Source organism: Rhinopithecus bieti, unplaced genomic scaffold (genome assembly GCF_001698545.2).
Source record: "Rhinopithecus bieti isolate Rb0 unplaced genomic scaffold, ASM169854v2 scaffold_12086, whole genome shotgun sequence".
Lineage (NCBI taxonomy): Eukaryota > Metazoa > Chordata > Mammalia > Primates > Cercopithecidae > Rhinopithecus > Rhinopithecus bieti.
Genome location: NW_016807466.1, coordinates 1,929,206 through 1,946,936, shown reverse-complemented (window position 1 = coordinate 1,946,936; position 17,731 = coordinate 1,929,206). Strand labels below are relative to the sequence as shown.

Below are 17,731 nucleotides of genomic sequence, written 5' to 3'. Positions count from 1 at the left end.
TAGTCAGGCTGGTTTCAAACTCCTGACCTCAGGTGATCCACCCACCTTGGCCTCCCAAAGTGCTAGGATTATAGGCGTGAGCCACCACGCCCGGCCTATTTCTTTTTTTTTTTTTTTTAATAAAAAGCATTCCACGCCGGGTGCAGTGGCTCACGCCTGTAATCCCAGCACTTTGGGGAGGCCAAGGTGGGCGGATCACTTCAGGTCAGGATTTCAAGACCAGCCTGGCCGACATGGAGAAACCCCATCTTTACTAAAAGTACAAAAATTAGCTGGGTGTGGTGGTGGGTGCTTGTAATCCCAGCTACTCAGGAGGCTGAGGCATGAGAGGCTTGAACCTGGGAGGTGGAGGTTGCAGTGAGCCAAGATTGTGCCAGTGCGCTCCAGCCTGGGCAACAAGAGCGAAACTCCATCTCAAAAAAAAAAAAAAGCACTCCATAGTCTTGTCTTCAGATAAGATGCAGATATTTTTCTAAGAAAGCTCCAACTCTCAAACTTACTACACAAGTATAATCATGTTATAACCTTCTCTCTCCTTTTAGGAACATTAAGTGTAATTTTTCCTGGCCTAAGTAACTTGAGCATTCTATCCTTTGCATATTTCCATTTTTAACGTTTTCAAGTAAACCATTTTATTACTCCAAACTGTTACATGAGACCCAGGAAAATGCTTGAGAATGAGATGCAGTGCCGGCCTCTCTCATGGGCCTTCCAAGCGCAGCTCGGTACTGCGCGGTGGTTGCTGGTGACCCTCCCGGGGTGTGTCCTTAAGATGTCTTTTGTTTGTTTCCTCTTTGGAATGCCAGCATTGCTAAGTATGAGATATGTTGAAATTAGTGTCTGGATTGTAAAAAACTATCAGCAATTTCAGACCTTTCTTATTGTAAAATGCCAAATAGATCAGGATAGGAACCTTATGAGCCAAGCCTGAGAAAATTTCTTCGATTAATGTTGGGAGATGCCTGGTGTGGTGGCTCATGCCTATAATCACAGCACTTTGGGAGGCTGAGGCGGGTGGGTCCTTTGAGGCCAGGAGTTCAAGACCAGCCTGGCCAACGTGGTAAAACCCCCATCTCTACTAAAAAAAAAAAAAAGTTAGCTAGGCTTGGTGACACATGCCTGTAATACCGGCTACTCGGTAGGCTGAGGCACGAGAATCACTTGAACCTGGGAGGCGGAGGTTGCAGTAAGCCCAGATCACATCACTGCGCTCCATCCTGGGTGACAGAACAAGACTGTCTCAAAAAAAACAAAAAAAAAACAAAAAAAAAGTTGGGAGATGGTCACAATGAACTGACCAACTTTGGAATTAAACCTCAGCTTGATGTTGACAGTGCAGAGACCTGGGCAAAAGACTTTTAGTAGCCAGGTAATCATGAGTCGGTGACAGCAGCTTCCTGAGCACGGTAGAAGTCCCAGTAGTGAGTGACTGTGGAGTGTGGGGTTCATAGAAAGCAGATGTAGGGAGTGATGAAAATAGAGGGGGAGTTGAGAATGTTGAAAAGCTCTTCCCAGTGAATTTGTTGAGCCAGGACTACCAGTGCATTCAAATAGATGATCATTTTATCTTCACTCGCCCCGTCTGTTTGCTGGAGGCCCTTCCCACTGCTGCTGTTGGAGATGAAAATCAATCAGATTTGGTTCAATGAAAGACATTGTACAGCCAGTTTCACTCTCTTTCTTGTGTCCAAAAGGAGATTTTCATGATGCTGTCTGCCATTTATTGAGTACCTGTAGGTAGGGCCGCAACTCAAGGTGTTTTATATTATGCCGTCTCTGAGCCTCCCAACTATCTCTAAGTGGGTCACTGTTTTACCAGTGAGGAAGCCAAGACTTCCCATGGCGCTGTGATTTGTGCAGGGCCACTCAGGAAACGTCTGTGTGGCTCCGGACCACCTGTTCTTACTATTCTTCAGCCTGCCTCTCTGCATCTGGATCAATTACCTTGTGAATATCGTGCACAGTCCTGGGGGTTTATTCTGCTTAACTTTTGTTTTTATTTTTATGTATTTATGTGTTTTGAGATGGCGTTTCGGTGTTGTTGCCCTAGCTGGAGTGCAAATGGCGCAGTCTCCACTTGCTGCAGCCTCTGGCTCCTGGGTTCAATCTGCCTCACTTTTAAATGGCAGCATACATTAATATGGGTATACAAGGGTACGGTAAACAAGACACTTAGGTTAGGATTAGGAGAAACCACATTATTGGCTTATGGTTATTTCCCTGAGAGGGCCAACTGTTTGTCCTTCATTTCTTTGTCATATTTTTTTTTTAGCGTAAGATTAAATGGTCCCACCCTGAAAGCCACCATGATGAGAACAAAAGCCATTGGGTTTCCAGAATTGAGACAATATCATTGCAGAAATGTTTGGGTCACATGTCAGCCATGGCCCTCAGTGTAGCTATTGCTGGTTTGGCGCCTTGGGTGCAAGAGATCAGAAAGGTAGGTCCCGCTGGCCCAGGGCTCCACCCGGAGCCTTTGATGGAATCACGCCAGACCCCTACTGTTGACAGAATTTGGTGGTTTGTGTTATGTTATCCAAATTCGGTAGTTACCTGTCTCCTGTCTTTCCCCCAAAACCTCTCTGCTTCTTAGCTTTTGGCTTTCTTCTGCACAACTCTTTCCCAAAGGAAAGGATGAAGGTTCCAGGGCAGATTATTGAGTGGCCCGCCTGATTTACTTGGAAAGTCTCACTGCTCCCCCTGAACTATTCTGGGTTTGAGAATGTGTGCGTGAAAGGAAAAAACACATAGGAATGTTGAATTTTCCAAAGTTGAAATCTTTCAGGTCTTTAAACATCCGGTTGGTTAAACTGAGAACACTGATGTTTGAGCATAGAGTGTCCAGCCAGACTCTGACCTGTGTCTGGGGTCAGGCCTGCACGTGGGGGTGGCTGACTAGAGTAGTCAGAGGTTCCAGCCCCAGCTGTGGCTTTGAGCAATTCCCCTATTCTCATTGCACCAGAAAGAGTTAATTCCAGTTGCACAGCTTGCTGATGTTGTTGATAATAAAGTATTTTAACGGGCTCTGTGAATAATGTTTGTAAGGAAACGACTTGGGTGAACTGATGACTGAAACACAGATTTTTTAAAACTTTAAAAAAGATTTTAGGAGTAACTTGTTTTTACAGCTCCTTCAATGGGATTTTTTTGGGTTGTCCCCTTCCCCCATGTTAGTTAAACAGCTTCTTGTTTGCTTTCTAAATGTTGGAGGACGACATCAATCTTACTGTTGGCTGAAAGCAGGAGGTGGGCACGGGTTTATGTAATTTAACTTCTTTTCTCTGCAAATCAGTAAATATTTACAAATGACCTTATCGAACAGTTTGGGTACATTCGGTCACTTGAAAGTGTGCAGCCAGAGGAGCGACTGCCTGTGGGCCTGCTGCCAGTTCCAGGGGGGCCTCAAAGGAAGGACTTAACATTTTTAAAAATAGGCTGTCCATAGACCAAACGCCTCACAGGAAGTGGGCCTCACAGGAAGCCTCCCTCTCTCCACAGAACAGTTTTAGAAAATTTGCATTTTAAAGTTTGACTTCTAAAGATTCAACTCTTAACGGCTGGAGTCGATTGCTGGGAACTGAGGAATCCAAAAAATAAATAGTGGATTCTGAATTGGGCTTACCATTGCTGCCTGAGTTCTTTTGTTTCTTAGGGAAGGTAATTACAGAATCCCATTCCAAGAGTAAATGTCATTCTTTTGTGAGTAAGTTGGAAAAAAACAAGGAGATTACTTTTCTGTTGTTATAAAATGGTCCCGATGTCATATGTTTTAAAACATAACTAAATTTTAGAGCAGAGATGGACTTTTGGGGTGTCTTGGCCCTCTTTTTTTTTTCTTCCCCAAACATTAGAAATCTGACACAATTAAACTCATTTTTAGAAGAGAATGCACATGTTCTTCAACGTTGACGCTGAAAAATGAGATGCTTCTTTTTTTGGTAGTTTGCATATGAAAATTGTAATATTGTTGTATCACCATAATCTGGTAATAATATGTTCATTTTGCCTATCAAACATAATACAAATAAGATTGAAGTGCATTTTATGGAGTTCTACTGTCAGTATAATATTTATGGCTGGCAAACAGTCAACAAATGAGAAAATTTTAAAAATAAGTAAGTGATAATAGCTATATATCTACTTATTGCAAAGTACTTAATAATTCTGTATTAATGCCTTTGTATTTTAATTTTCTTTGCAGAGTATTGGGAAAGGGTCGTTGTGGTGCATAGACCCAGAGTATAGACAAAATCTAATTCAGGCTTTGAAAAAGACACCTTATCACCCACACCCACACGTGTTCAATACACCTCCCACCTGTCCTCAGGCATATCAAAGGTAAGCAATTCAGACTTCTTTTTTTGGTCTACTGAAATGGCATTATTTTGGCAGAGACCTGCATGGAAATTAATTTAATAGGCCGTATGAGATTTTAAAAATAACTGCAGGTAAATGAGAAAGAAATTAAGTATTATTAGGAGGCATATCCATTGTTGTATTTCCTACAAACCTTACCGCTGCTGCAGCTTCAGAGGAATGTGCTTCCAGAAGGCTTCATAGTGGGTGAAATCATGTCTTCCTGGGTAGAAACATTTACAAAGAAAAGTTGATGGCTTTCACATCTTGGTGTTTGTCACGTTTTGTTGGGATAAAAGTACAGGAACGAGTCAAGCAGGAGACTCCATCATCCTCTCATCTGGCTGGTCTCTGCAGACGATCAGTGGAGGCTCACTCATTTGTCCCCGTTGTTGTCTTTCTCAGTCTCCATGTAGACGGTGCTCCCAGGTGACCATTTGTTGTGGTTACTTGGTCTTTGCTTCTTCAAGGAGAACAGTAGAAACAATAGAGACATTTCATCGTCTCACATGCCCATTTGTTTGAGACAGTAAGGTCATGGGTACCATTTTTACAAATATATAATTGGAAGGGAGGGTAAGTAGCCTGTCACTTTTTTAAAAAAATGTCTTAATGTTAGATTCCAAGAGAGAGCCAAATAATCAGAACCAAATTTTAAGATTGATTTTATCAATACATAGTGCTTGAGTTTGAAATGCATTCCTCAACTCTACAAAAAATATTTTAAAATGTATAGAAATGTTACTGTCGTAACCACCTAGTTAAGAGGAATTATCCTTGGACAGAAAGTTGAGGTTAATTAGGGATGGCATGATGTCATAGACTTCAGGGATTTTACAGTCCACTTCTTTGCAGATTCTTTTCCTAGTCTCCTGTTTGTTCTGCAGGAGGGAGCACAAAGTGATCTTCTGAAATAGCATTAATGAAGTTCTTGTGCATCTCAGTTGAGAAGCATTCCATCACAGGCCCTAGACAATCAGTCTTCAGCAAGAGACAGGGAGGAACAGCTGGGCTCTCTGAGAAGACTGCTGTATGTCTGCCTTTGCTAGGCGATTAGCGTGATGGTACCCATAGCAACTGGAGCGTCTCCATAGTAACGCGTAGCCGAGACAGGTGCAGTTGCATCACAAGGCTGTTTGTTGCCTGGCAAAAGGACAGGCCATTAGTACTTAGATATACGCTGTTGCCTTAGAAACAAATAACCCTACATAGCAACTACAGTTGGTTTGAAAGGTTTGGTGGGGGGGGGGGGGAAGGTTGTAGCAGCTTTTGTCTGTGTTCATAAAAATCAGTGGAAGCATACTTTATTCGAAATGACAACTTGAGGTCATATAGCTGTAGGAGAGAAAATGGGATTTTCCAAAGCAGCCCAGCCAACATCGTAGACATGTCCAGAAGGACAGAGCCATATGCTTGATTTTCTTCTTGTGGCCATAGCCACTCCCCAAATGGAAGAGAACCAGGATTGGAGTGGAGAATTGCCGATGTACAAGGTTGGTGAAGGAGGACATGACACTAATTATTGAAATATTTCCCAGATTCTCATGTTTCTTTGTCATTCTACTCCCCCCACCCTCCAAGCTGCATGGAATACCCTTCTCTGGCTTTTCCAGTTTGCGCCTCAGAAATATTTCATCTCCCTTTGCTTCTAGGAAGTTAAGAACATAGGTGTTACTCACTGGGTCATGTGTTGGTTCATTTAGACCAGTATTTTGTTGCCAAATGTGACCCCGAGGGAAACACAGTAATTATTTAATAATTTGAAGGATTATAGAGGAGCTCTGGGGGTTGGAACAGGAATGCATATTCAGGCGAGAGGCATTCTGAGCTGGCCTTAGCTTAATGACTTCATTTGATTTTAATATAGACATAAAATGCAGACGAACCAGAGCTTTTGTAATGAAAATCATTTCCAGAGGAATATTTCAGACCCCGCTCCGTCACCTCCAGCCTTTCTCCCCAGTTGACTGAGGGGAAAAAAAAGAAGAGTTTCTGCCTCTGCCCATGCGGTGCTTAGATTTCACCTCCACAGAGGTCGCTGGCTGTGGAGGGAGATGACAGATGAGATTCTAGTCTGCCTCTTCCATGCCTTAAGTCCAGGAGAACAAGTCACTTTCTCTTTCCTGGGGACTGTCATCCCTTCATCTGAAAGCTGAGAGTTTGCTTCAGGATCCTCTAGTGTGTGAAATTGCACTGAAGCCACTGAACACCGGGTAATTGTACAATATTTCTGTGTCTTACAGTGATGTGGCATTTGGCTCAATTCTAAGCCATCAGGCCACTTGTTGACATGACCTAGAGAAGATGGAAGTGAAACAAAGCGAGTCATTAAACAGGGACCCAAAAATGCCGAATTGACGTGCTCTGGCTGGGTCCACTGTGATGCAGGGAATCACCTGTCAGCCCCTTGCTGGATCGCTGTGAGGGGCACCTGGGAAGTGCTTGGCTTTCACGGGGCTGGTACTTAGCATGCTGAAGAAGATGGTGATTATACTAAATGGGCGGTTATTGCTAGGACTTGCAGGTGTGCTTGGCAAATGTCACTCTGAACTGAGCTGCAGGTGGCTGGAAATGCTGTGGGAAAAGTGAGGCATTTGAAAGTACTGCCCAGACCTTGCTCACATACAAATACCGTGCTAAATATTGAGATGTGTAGACTCGTGCCTCTGTTTTCTTTTTTTTTGAGACATATTCAGTACTGATGCAACCATCCTTTTTTTCTTTTTGAAACAGAATCTCGCTCTGTTGCCAGGCTGGAGTGCAGTGGCATGATCTTGGCTCACTGAAACCTCTGCCTCCTGGGTTCAGGGGATTCTCTTGCCTCAGCCTCCTGAGTAGCTGGCACTACAGGCACGCGCCACCACACCCGGCTAATTTTTGTATTTTTAGTAGAGACAGAGTTTCACCTTGTTGGCCAGGCTGGTCTCGATCTCTTGAACTTGTGATCCACCCCTCGGCCTCCCAAAGTGCTGGGATTACAGGTGTGAGCCACCGCACCCGGCCCATGCCTCTGTTTTCTAAAGTGCCCTTTTGAATGTATAGTAGGGTGTTCTTCCACACCTGCTTTGTTGATACCAAGTTTGTGAATTGTTTTTAGTCGAAGTGCAGAGCTCAGTGTGGAGTACTTCAAACCAAGTGACTTAAACAACAGAAACGTACTGTCTCACGGTTCTGGAGGCTGGAAGTCCAAGACCAATGTGTCGGCAGGGTTGGTTCCATCCGTGGGCTGTGAGGGAGCGTCTGTTCCACCCCTCTCTCCTAGCTTCTGTTGCTTTACTGGCATTTTACTGGAATCCTCTTGGCCTTCTTTGGCCTGTAGAAACATCACTCTGATTTCTGCCTTCACCTTCACTTGGCGTTCATTTTCTTGTGTGGCGTCTATGTCCAGATTTTCCCTTCTTGTAAGGACACACTGGTCATACTGGCTTAGGGGCCCATCTTTCTCCCGTAATGATTCATCTTATTTAACTGATTACATTTGCAATGGCCCTGTTCCCAAATAAGGTCACGTTCAGATGTATTGGAGGCTAAATCTTCAATGTATGAATTTTGGGGAGGCATAAACCACCCCATAGCAACCCTTTTCTTAAGTGAGACATTTTGCTGATAAAAATATGGAGAAGCAGAAAATAAGGAAATATTTATAGAACAAAATGATGGGGTTGGGGGCAGGGGTGTCAAAGGGATTCTCCTGAAGTTGCTCCCAGTTGCCAAAGCTGGGACAGTGGTGAGTAGCAAAATAAATAACATAGTGTTGGATTATAACTGGAAATATAAATACCTATCAGTCCAGACTGATAGAAATAAATGATTGAATAAACGAACAAACAAACAAGAGAAGAGACACATTTCCCATACAGAGAGTTCCAAATGCTTGATGTAGCTCTTTCTCCACTGAAAGAGGTGGGACAGAACTCTCCACTCCCTGAATGGCTGCACTTAATGACCTGCTTCTAAAGATTAGAGCCTGGAAAAGGACGTTTGGAATGGACAAACCTGGTGAACGCTGTGTCACAGGTGATGAAAATACCATCCTCAGTGATGTGATGTTGATACCAGGTACCTCTCTTAGGACGTCATAAATTTGGCACTTCAGCTTTGTGGTCTTTCTCCCCCAACACATAAGCCCAGTCTAGTCATGGGAAAAACATCAAACAATGATTTTGTCCTTCAGCCAGGGACATTCTACAAAAATAACCTGGTCCTCACTCCCCAAACCCCCAAGGTCATCAGAAACGGAAGGTCTGAGAATCTGTTACAGACCAGAGGAGGCTAAGAAGACATGATGAGCAAATGTGTCCTGTGATGTCCTGGATGGGATCCTGCAACCGGAAAAGGACATGAGGGGAAAATTTGCAAAATATGAATTAACTGTGCAGTTTAGTTAATAGTAATAGTAGTATGCTGCATGTTTATAGCAGCACGATTCGCTGCTGCAAAGATATGGAACCAACCTAAGTGCCCATCAACCTACGAGTGGATAAGGAAAATGTGGTATATATACACCATGGAACACTACTCAGCCATAAAAAGGAACAAAATAATGTCTTTTGCAGCAGCTTGAATGGAGCTGGAGGCCATTATTCTTTTATTTTATTTTATTTTTTGAGACGGAGTCTCACTCTGTTGCCAGGCTGGAGTGCAGTGCTGCGATTTTGGCTCACTGCAACCTCTGCCGCCCACATTCAGGTGATTCTCCTGCCTCAGCCTCCCGAGTAGCTGGGATTATAGGTGCCAACCATAATGCCCGGCTAACTTTTGTAGTTTTTAGTAGAGACAGGGTTTCACCATCTTAACCAGGCTGGTCTCGAACTCCTGACCTCGTGATCCACCTGCCTCAGCCTCCCAAAGTGCTGGGATTACAGGCGTAAGCCACTGTGCCTGGTCTGGAGGCCGTTATTCTAAGTGAAATAACTCAGGAATGGTAAACCAAATATCATATGTTCTCACTTATAAGTGGGAGCTAAACTGTGAGGAAGCAAAGGCATGAGAATGATATAATGGACTTTGAGGACTCGGGGGGTTGGGGGGTAGGTTGGGAGGGGGACGACGGATAAAAGACTATCTATGGGGTAACAGGTGCACTAAAAGCTCAGAAATCACCACTAAAGAATTTATCCATGTAACCCAAAACCATCTGTACCCCAAAAACTATTGAAATAAAAAAATAGTAGTATACCAGTATTGTGACAAATGTCTTGTTAGTAATATATGGTGTTAACATTAGGGAAAACTAAGTGAGGGGTATACAGGAGCTTTCTGCGCTATCTTTGTAACTTTTCTGTTTTTTTTTTTTTTTTTTTCTTAAAGCAGTCTCCAAAATGCAGACTCATTGATCAATTTTAAATATCCAAATCGTTTTTGGTAGAATGAAAAGTAAAATCACTGCATCACTGAGAGTCGCCTGACCTACTTCAGTGAAGAGCTGGTTGTGAAGGGCTCTTGCTTTTGCCTCATTCTCTGGAAGATCCGCTGAGCCACACGAGGGGTCTCTTTGTAGTTTGGATGCCACAGTTCTTGGAACGGTAGTTTTGTGAAATGACACTCCACTGGGCTTAGTAGAGTACCCGCGGCTGAGCTCGGGCTACTCAGGCACACCAAGCCACGCCAGCTTGCTTGGAGAATCTACACCTTTGCCAAGGAGACTCTGGCGTGTGGCCTTCAGAATCTAGATCTGGAAAGTGGAAGGAGGGCTGGTGTATTTCGGTTGCTTGCCCGTACCTCTTCGGAAAAGCCCATCGAGCTCTTCTAATCTTTATGTTGCCTGTGCCCCTCCTTCCTAGATACGTCATTTCTCATTAAAGAATATGCATATTTTAGTGCTTCCAATAGACATTGCCAAATTGCCTTCTGATTTTACACTCGGTTCTAATCCACATTCCCACCAACTTTTTAGGAAATTTCTATTTTTCTAACCTTTCTCAATGTCTGATAGTTAAATGAAAAGACAGTTCCCCAATGGGTGACCTTGACTTTGTGATTTTGGTACTTATAGTGGGGGTATTTAAACTTTATATCACTACATTCACACCCTATAAACAGTAGCTCTCCCCATAATAATGTTTATGACAACAGATTGTTTTTAGAGAGTGACATATATATGGGTCTTATGTAATGCCTTCTCTGCTATAGGCACCAATCCAAAGTCAGTTTCCAGAAACACATTTTAATCCTCTCACACCATGGTTGGAGAACAGGTTTTGCATTTAATCAAACAGTGTGGTTTATGGAGAGTTTCCTGGATGATCGGTTTGCAGAGCCAGTGTTGTTTTGTGTTTCCTTGGTAATTCCAAAGAAATCCCAGCATCCTATGTGCCTTTGGCCTCCGTAATGGATTGGCCATGATTGGGTGTTAGATGGTCAGAAACTGATTGAGAGAGTTTTTTGTTCTTCAGTGAGCTTTCCTTTTTTTTTTTTTGCTTTAAAATTTTCAATGTAAAAATAATGACATCGTAATTCTGTATTTCATGTAAAGTATTGTGGCTTAACATGTACAAAGTTAGAAAAATTCACAAGACTTTCATTTGTTGATCTAGGTCTAAAGATTTATTTTTTGGATGACTATAAAGTTTGCGGAGTTAGAATATTCAAGAAAGTTTCTTGGCTCGGTGTGGTGGCTCATGCCTGTAATCCCACACTTTGGGAGGCCAAGGTGGGCGGATCACTTGAGGTCACGAGTTCAAGACCAGCCTGGCCAACATGGTGAAACCCCGTCTCTACCAAAAAATACAAAAATTAGCTGGGTGTGGTGGCAGGCGCCTGTAATCCCAGCTACTTGGGAGGCCGAGGCAGGAGAATTGCTTGAACCTGGGAGGTAGAGGTTGCAGTGAGCCAAGATTGTGCCATTGCACTCCAGCCTGGGCAATAGAGCGAGACTCTATCTCAAAACAAACCAAACAACCAAAAGAAAGTTTCTTTTACTCTCATCTTTTTTTTTAAAATAAATTCCAGACATTTTAGCTTCTCCTTTAGCTCTGTTTCTTTTTTGCTTCTTCAGAGGAATTTAATGAGCCACAAAAAAGAAAAAAAGAAGAAAAAAAAACCACACACATTAATGGCAAAGATTTCGGCCTTTCTGGTACTGAGGTTCTTAACGAAAATGGCAGATTTTAGTGCTGACTCAGCAAGTTCTATTTTATCCTGCCTGCTGCCCTATTGATTTTTTTTTTTTTTTTTTTTGTAATTTAAATGTCTTCATAGAGTAACACTGCTAAGGGTATAGGAATTGTAAAGAGTGGTCACTGTATATTCAAATTAACAGAGTTATCAGTTGTTCTTCACCAGGTAAATAATCTTTAGCTGTCCTAGTGAGGCTGAGAATACTAGATGGGGGAATTGCATTGGGAGGAGGTAGGGAAGGTACTGAGGTGTTTAGGGAACTCATCCTTTTAGACAATTAGAAGATTAGAAAATCCTTAAAATGTTAATCTTGTTAACATAACGGTGTTAATTCCTCCACTCAGAATGCTGGATTTGCACACAGCAAGAAATAGCTTATTCATTGCTTGGATAGGATCCAATAATTTTTTAATTTATAAGACATCTTTCATTCTAGTTATTCAGAGTGTTGTGCATTTAATAGTTGGCAGAAGCACTGCAAAGCCACAGTGAAATCAGTTTTAACTTCCTTTGAAGGAGTTTAATTGTTAGATTGTTGTGTCCTTCAGTCAAGCATAAAGAAAGAATGCAAGGATTTAGATTAGTTGCTTCATTATTACACTTATATTTACTTGAAAGCAACATATTTGATGGAAATCCGAAATAGTTTTTTAAATGCCCCTCATATTCAACACACTTATTTGGATAAGTTTAATTTAAAAGCGTGAGACATTATGCATTTTGAAAGATTATGTTTAAACAGCACCTTTTTGCTTGGAGTAATTTTAAAAAGAATATTAAATTTAAAAAAATCAATATGAAGCTTCATGGTGCTAAACAGGTAGAAGAGTGTGGTAAATTAATGCGGTAAAATAGATGTGGGATTGAATACCAGCGCTTTCTAAATGATAGTACTTCCAAATATAAATTACATTTTGTTAAAAACTTGGAGCGGATGAAGAATAGGAAAGGCTTAAATTGTAAGGGCACGCTCTTTAAAAAACACAGTGCTCATTTACAGTGGGAGCTGTAAAAATCCATTAGTTGGCTATAATTTTATTTTCGTATCAAATCATATTATCTTTTGACTCCCATTATATTTCCTGAGTTGATCTCATAGAATAATTTTGGTCTCAGCATTTTGCCTTCAGTATGCTGTTCATTGTACATTTAATTCTGAGTCAGTCCTGTGTTGTTTTATTTAAATGGAAAACAGTCCCTGTTATCTTTGAGCACTTTGTATCGGGGGTAGCTCATGAATATTGTGCCCAGTCATCCAGTTTCATTCTGTTTTCACACTCACTTTGAAAGTCAAATGTTTAAGTAGCCCGGCTGATTATATCTACTTTACTCAGGTACTGAGTCAAACTCATGGCTGAGAGAGCCACTCTGAGTTACCTTTTTATCTTCTGACCTCCTGAGGTGCTCTCAGTCCCTGGTTTGTATTTTAATAGCCAAAGCGTTAGAAGTTCTTTAAATCTACTACAGATAAATTTCCATTGACCTAACTCCTGAGATGATGGATACCAAAGAAGCTCTGTGTTTTCAATACCTCATGAGAAGAAAGTTGCAATGTTGATGGATGGGTCCAGTAGGGGCCTGGAGTCTTTGCAGATTTGCTTGGTGTGAGTATTTGCTTCTTGGGATAGCCAGCCAAGGATTCCTGAGCACAGCGACACCTTAGGCATTGTTAGAGGGGGAAGTGTCTGCAAAGTGGGGCTGACCTGCGTTCTGCATATTTGTCAAACCCCTCGCCTTCCCAGAGGAGGAGAAATTGATCCTCATGTTAGAAATATGAAAGAACTGTCAAAAGTGCATGAAGTCAACCATGTACAGTGTGAAACAACAGGCAGGACTTTGTCTTGTAGAAGCGTAAAATGGCAAATTTTCATCAATAATAGAAAATAAAACCTGCTACCAGCACATCTAAGATGGTCTCATAGAATAGAATTTTTTTTTTTTTTTTTTTTTTTTTTTTTGAGACGGAGTCTCGCTCTGCCGCCCAGGCTGGAGTGCTGTGGCCGGATCTCAGCTCGCTGCAAGCTCCGCCTCCCGGGTTCACGCCATTCTCCTGCCTCAGCCTCCCGAGTAGCTGGGACTACAGGCGCCCGCCACCTCGCCCGGCTAATTTTTTTGTATTTTTTAGTAGAGACGGGGTTTCACCGTGTTAGCCAGGATGGTCTCGATCTCCTGACCTCGTGATCTGCCCGTCTCGGCCTCCCAAAGTGCTGGGATTACAGGCTTGAGCCGCTGCGCCCGGCCCATAGAATATTTTTGATCTCAGCATTTTATCTTCTCCAAGTTGTGGTCACACTAAATACTTCCAGATGTTCTAGATTAACTAAGGAGGGAGATTAAGAAGTAGAGGTGCAGTAGAATTAGATCGAAAGTGGAACCCATCATTCATAAAAGATTTGAAGAACATAGAATGGGGGATTGATAAGGACGGTGATCAGGTTGGCAGGGGCATCCACGTGTTACTGTTGAAGAACTGGGAACGTGTAACCCGGGAAGAGCACCTTCAGAAGGTTAGCATGCCAGCCATGCGCACCATCATGGACTTGATGGATCGAATTATAGAAAGAAGGATTTGGGCTCAAGACAGAACAGCATCTGACAATGTGCCAGATACATAACCGAAGCTGGGTAAATGCTTGAGTTGATGGGTGGATGGACAGATGAAGGGGATGAAGGTAGAATGAGCTACCCCCAGTGATGCCAGTCGAGGCTAGACAACCAGCTGCCAGGGTCATCCCAAAATTTAACTCTTACTGGAGAACTGCAGGGTTATCCCTTCCAGCTCTTGAGATGTTGTTTCTAAGTCTATTGAGCTGCCATGCCAGTCGAGGGCTATCCCTCTGTAACATGGTGTTTGTAGTTTATAAGGGAGAAATTAAACATGAGGAAATAGATGCATAGCTTTGTTAGCCAGCAATGAGAGGTCAGGCTCTTCTCTTGAAATTAAGTGCAGATTTCAAGACCATGATGGGACTAATTCAGTTACTCTTCGTTCTGTGTCATCCAGCTTTTTGATTCATGCCCTACAATTACCTCCCTTGTTTTAGTGACACTTCTTTGCATTTCCTTCCGTGTGAATGAAATGATCACGGCAGTGTTTTGCCAAGCAGAAGATCATTTCCAAAAGCTGTCCATCAAATCATCCCGACCTCCCCCCTATTGTTTATCCACTGAATTAATGAGAATAACACCCACCCTTTGCACAAATCTCCGTGGAAGAGCCAAACTGGTGTCCTTGTTTTGTGGAAGCACATGTTCTTGGCCAGAGTCTCTGATCACATTCATAACCTTTTGTTTTTCTTATATAAGGTTCGTGTTGCATTATTTGTCAAAGCATCTCTGAGACTCTGCCATGGATGTGAGAGGTACGGAAAGAGCGTGGGAAGCATCAGAGATTCCACATTAATTCCCAACTTCTGCTGATTTTTAAATCATCTGGAGAAAACCTCCATAAACCATTGAGACACATTTAAAAAAATCCTTATCTTCTCAGATTGAGTTGCTTAATCACCGTAGTCCAAGTTGAGACATGTTTCCTGTGTATTTAGTTTTAAATGGAAAGTTTTGGTCAAAGTCTGTTTATGAGCTGCTTATTCCAATGTATGTCTCTCTAACACACATTAGTTCCCCCCTTCCCTCAGAACACACGCGCCAACCAGTTTGGCAAGGAGAAAAATGAACAGGAAAAAACACATTCGGAGGGGACAAAACATTAGCAAATTTTAGTAGCTTTTTCTACCTCCTTCCCCTGCACCCCCCTTCCGTCTTCTCTTTCCTCTCTCTTTCCCTTTGCAGTTGTGGGGCTTCTGAATGAAAGCTTTTTGTTTGTTTGTTTTAACTGTAAGGAGAGCAGAGTTTCTTAAGATTCTTCTGAACTGGAAATTGCCCCACCCCCACCCTCCTATTCTTTTTTTTCTACTGATGAGAAACACTTCGAGAGATTTCTCGGCATTTCAAGCTTCCCAGCAGGGTCCCGCATGGGAGGTGGGGGTTCTGGCCTGGCTTTGGTGCAGTCACCAGCCCCCAGGCCTCCAGCCCAGGCTTAGCTTCACCTGCATTTGCAGGGGAGTGGCCCCGAGTTGGTGCTACAGATGGACGTAGCAGCTGTGTCACCCTCAGGAGGAAGAGGCCAGTCTGAGGAAACAGTGAGGAAGCAGAGAAACGAAAAAGATCTCACAGTCTGAAGCTCTCAAGCCGTGACTCTGGCTTACCCGCCAGCCCGATCCTGCCCGCAGTAGACCAGGAGTCAGAAACTCTGTCCTGGGCCTGTCTCCCACCAGCTTTAGTGCCTCTGGGAGGTTCTGCCTCCCCAGCATGGGAAAGAGCAGAGAACCACACACTTGCCCTGGCGCAGGCGGGGACTGGAGGGTCTCCATGCTTCCTCCCAGCTCCTGCAGGTTGCCCACTGTCGCAGCAGGCCCACAGCTGATCTCAGTCTTAGAAAGAGGCTCAGGTTAGAGCCTCACCTGGGCCACTCGCTAGCTGTGTGACCTTGGACATGTTACCTGAAGCCTCTGGTCTCCGAGCCTCACAATGAGTTTTGTTATTCATTGTGGCATAAGAATACTTGTCTTAGGCCGGGCACAGTGGCTCACACCTGTAATCCCAGCACTTTGTGAGGCCGAGGCGGGCAAATCACCTGAGGTCAGGGGTTTGAGACCAGCCTGGCTAACATGGCAAAACCTCGTCTCTACTAAAAATAACAAAAATTAGCTGGGTGTGGTGGCGGGCACCTGTAATCCCAGCAGCTCACCCAGGAGGCGGAGGTTGCAGTGAGCCTAGATTGCACCATTGCACTCCAGCCTGGGCAACAAGAGTGAAACTCTGTCTCAAAAACAAACAAACAAAAAGAACACTTGTCTTAAATGAGTGCTTTAGGGATTAAGTAAAATGATGTACCAAATGCCTAGCCCTTGTCCTGGCCCAGGGAAGGTCAATGAATTCCTCACCATTGCCACTGTCTTTTGATAATTGCATAGTCTTGTTTCTGCAAACGCTGCATACTAATTTTTTTTTTTTTTTTTTTTTTTTTTTTTTTTTTTTTTGGAGACAGAGTTTTGCCCTTTCACCTAGGCTGGAGTGAAGTGGTACGATCTTGGCTCAGTGCAACCTCCTCCACGCCTCCCTGCCCACCCCCAGGTTCAAGTGATTCTTCTCCCTCAGCCTCCTGAGTAGCTGGGATTACAGGCACCTGCCACCACACCCGACTAATTTCTGTATTTTTAGTAGAGCTGGGGGTTTCACCATGTTGGCCAGGCTGGTCTTGAACTCCTGACCTCAGGTGATCTACCCATCTCAGCCTCCCAAAGTGCTGGGATTATAGGCTTCAGCCCCCGTGCCCAGCTGGGATTACAGGCATGAGCCACTGCGCCCGGCTGCATACCAGTTTGGCCCTTGTATATATGGTTTTGTATTGTAAGGAATCTTTTTACGCTTTATGTTCTGTGCTTTCCCCTAGATTTAAGATCTGTGAAAACCAGGACCCTTTGCACGTTCTCCCTGTGATATAAACTTCACATGTAGGTGTTATTCAAAATATATTATTTATCAATGATTTATCTTAGAATGCATAGCATAGCTTATGAGAGTAGTGCAGAATATTTTCCTTTAGTTGCCCTGGGATGCCAGAAATCATTGGCTACCCTCCTCCCCTTTACAGTCACAAGTCCAGACATTTGGAGGGGGAGGGAGAAGCTGGACTCTATATCTCTTCTCTTTAAAGACAATTTAGCAGTTTTGCAGTGTTGGTGTTTCTGACCTTCCATCTACTTCCCCATCTGTCTGCCAAGGTCTGGGTGTCCCTCTGGGTATGCATGAGGCCAGACTGTTTGGACCTGGTCATTCTTGAAGCCTAAGAGACCCATCAGGCTGCCCTGGGATAGAAAAGTTATAAATTCCAGGCTGTTGACTCCAAGGCACCAAATATTGTCACAGGTGGAAACATTTTGCAGCTGCCATAGAAAATGCAAATGTGGCTGGGCACGGTGGCTCACGCCTGTAATCCCAGAACTTTGGGAGGCTGAGGCGGACGGATCACCTGAGGTCAGGAGTTCAAGACCAGCCTGGCCAACATGGCAAAACCCCATCTCTACTAAAAATACAAAAATTAGCTGGGCTTGGTGGCACGTGCCTGTAATTCCAGCTACTCAGGAGGCTGAGGCAGGAGAATTGCTTGAACCCAGGAGGCAGAGGTTGCAGTGAGCCAAGATTGTACCGCTGTACTCTAGCCTGGCAACAGAGCAAGACTCCATCTCAAAAA

General features: G+C 43.4%; 1 protein-coding gene across 1 annotated transcript in view; it reads left to right on the top strand.

Moving 5' to 3' along the window:
- The window catches only part of FOXN3 (forkhead box N3), a 479,473-nt gene that overhangs the window by 273,484 nt on the left and 188,258 nt on the right, over positions 1-17,731 (top strand). The window contains exon 6 of the mRNA XM_017882286.1: positions 4,202-4,338. Coding sequence (XP_017737775.1) covers positions 4,202-4,338 — 137 coding nt within the window. The remainder of the gene's footprint in view (positions 1-4,201; positions 4,339-17,731) is intronic.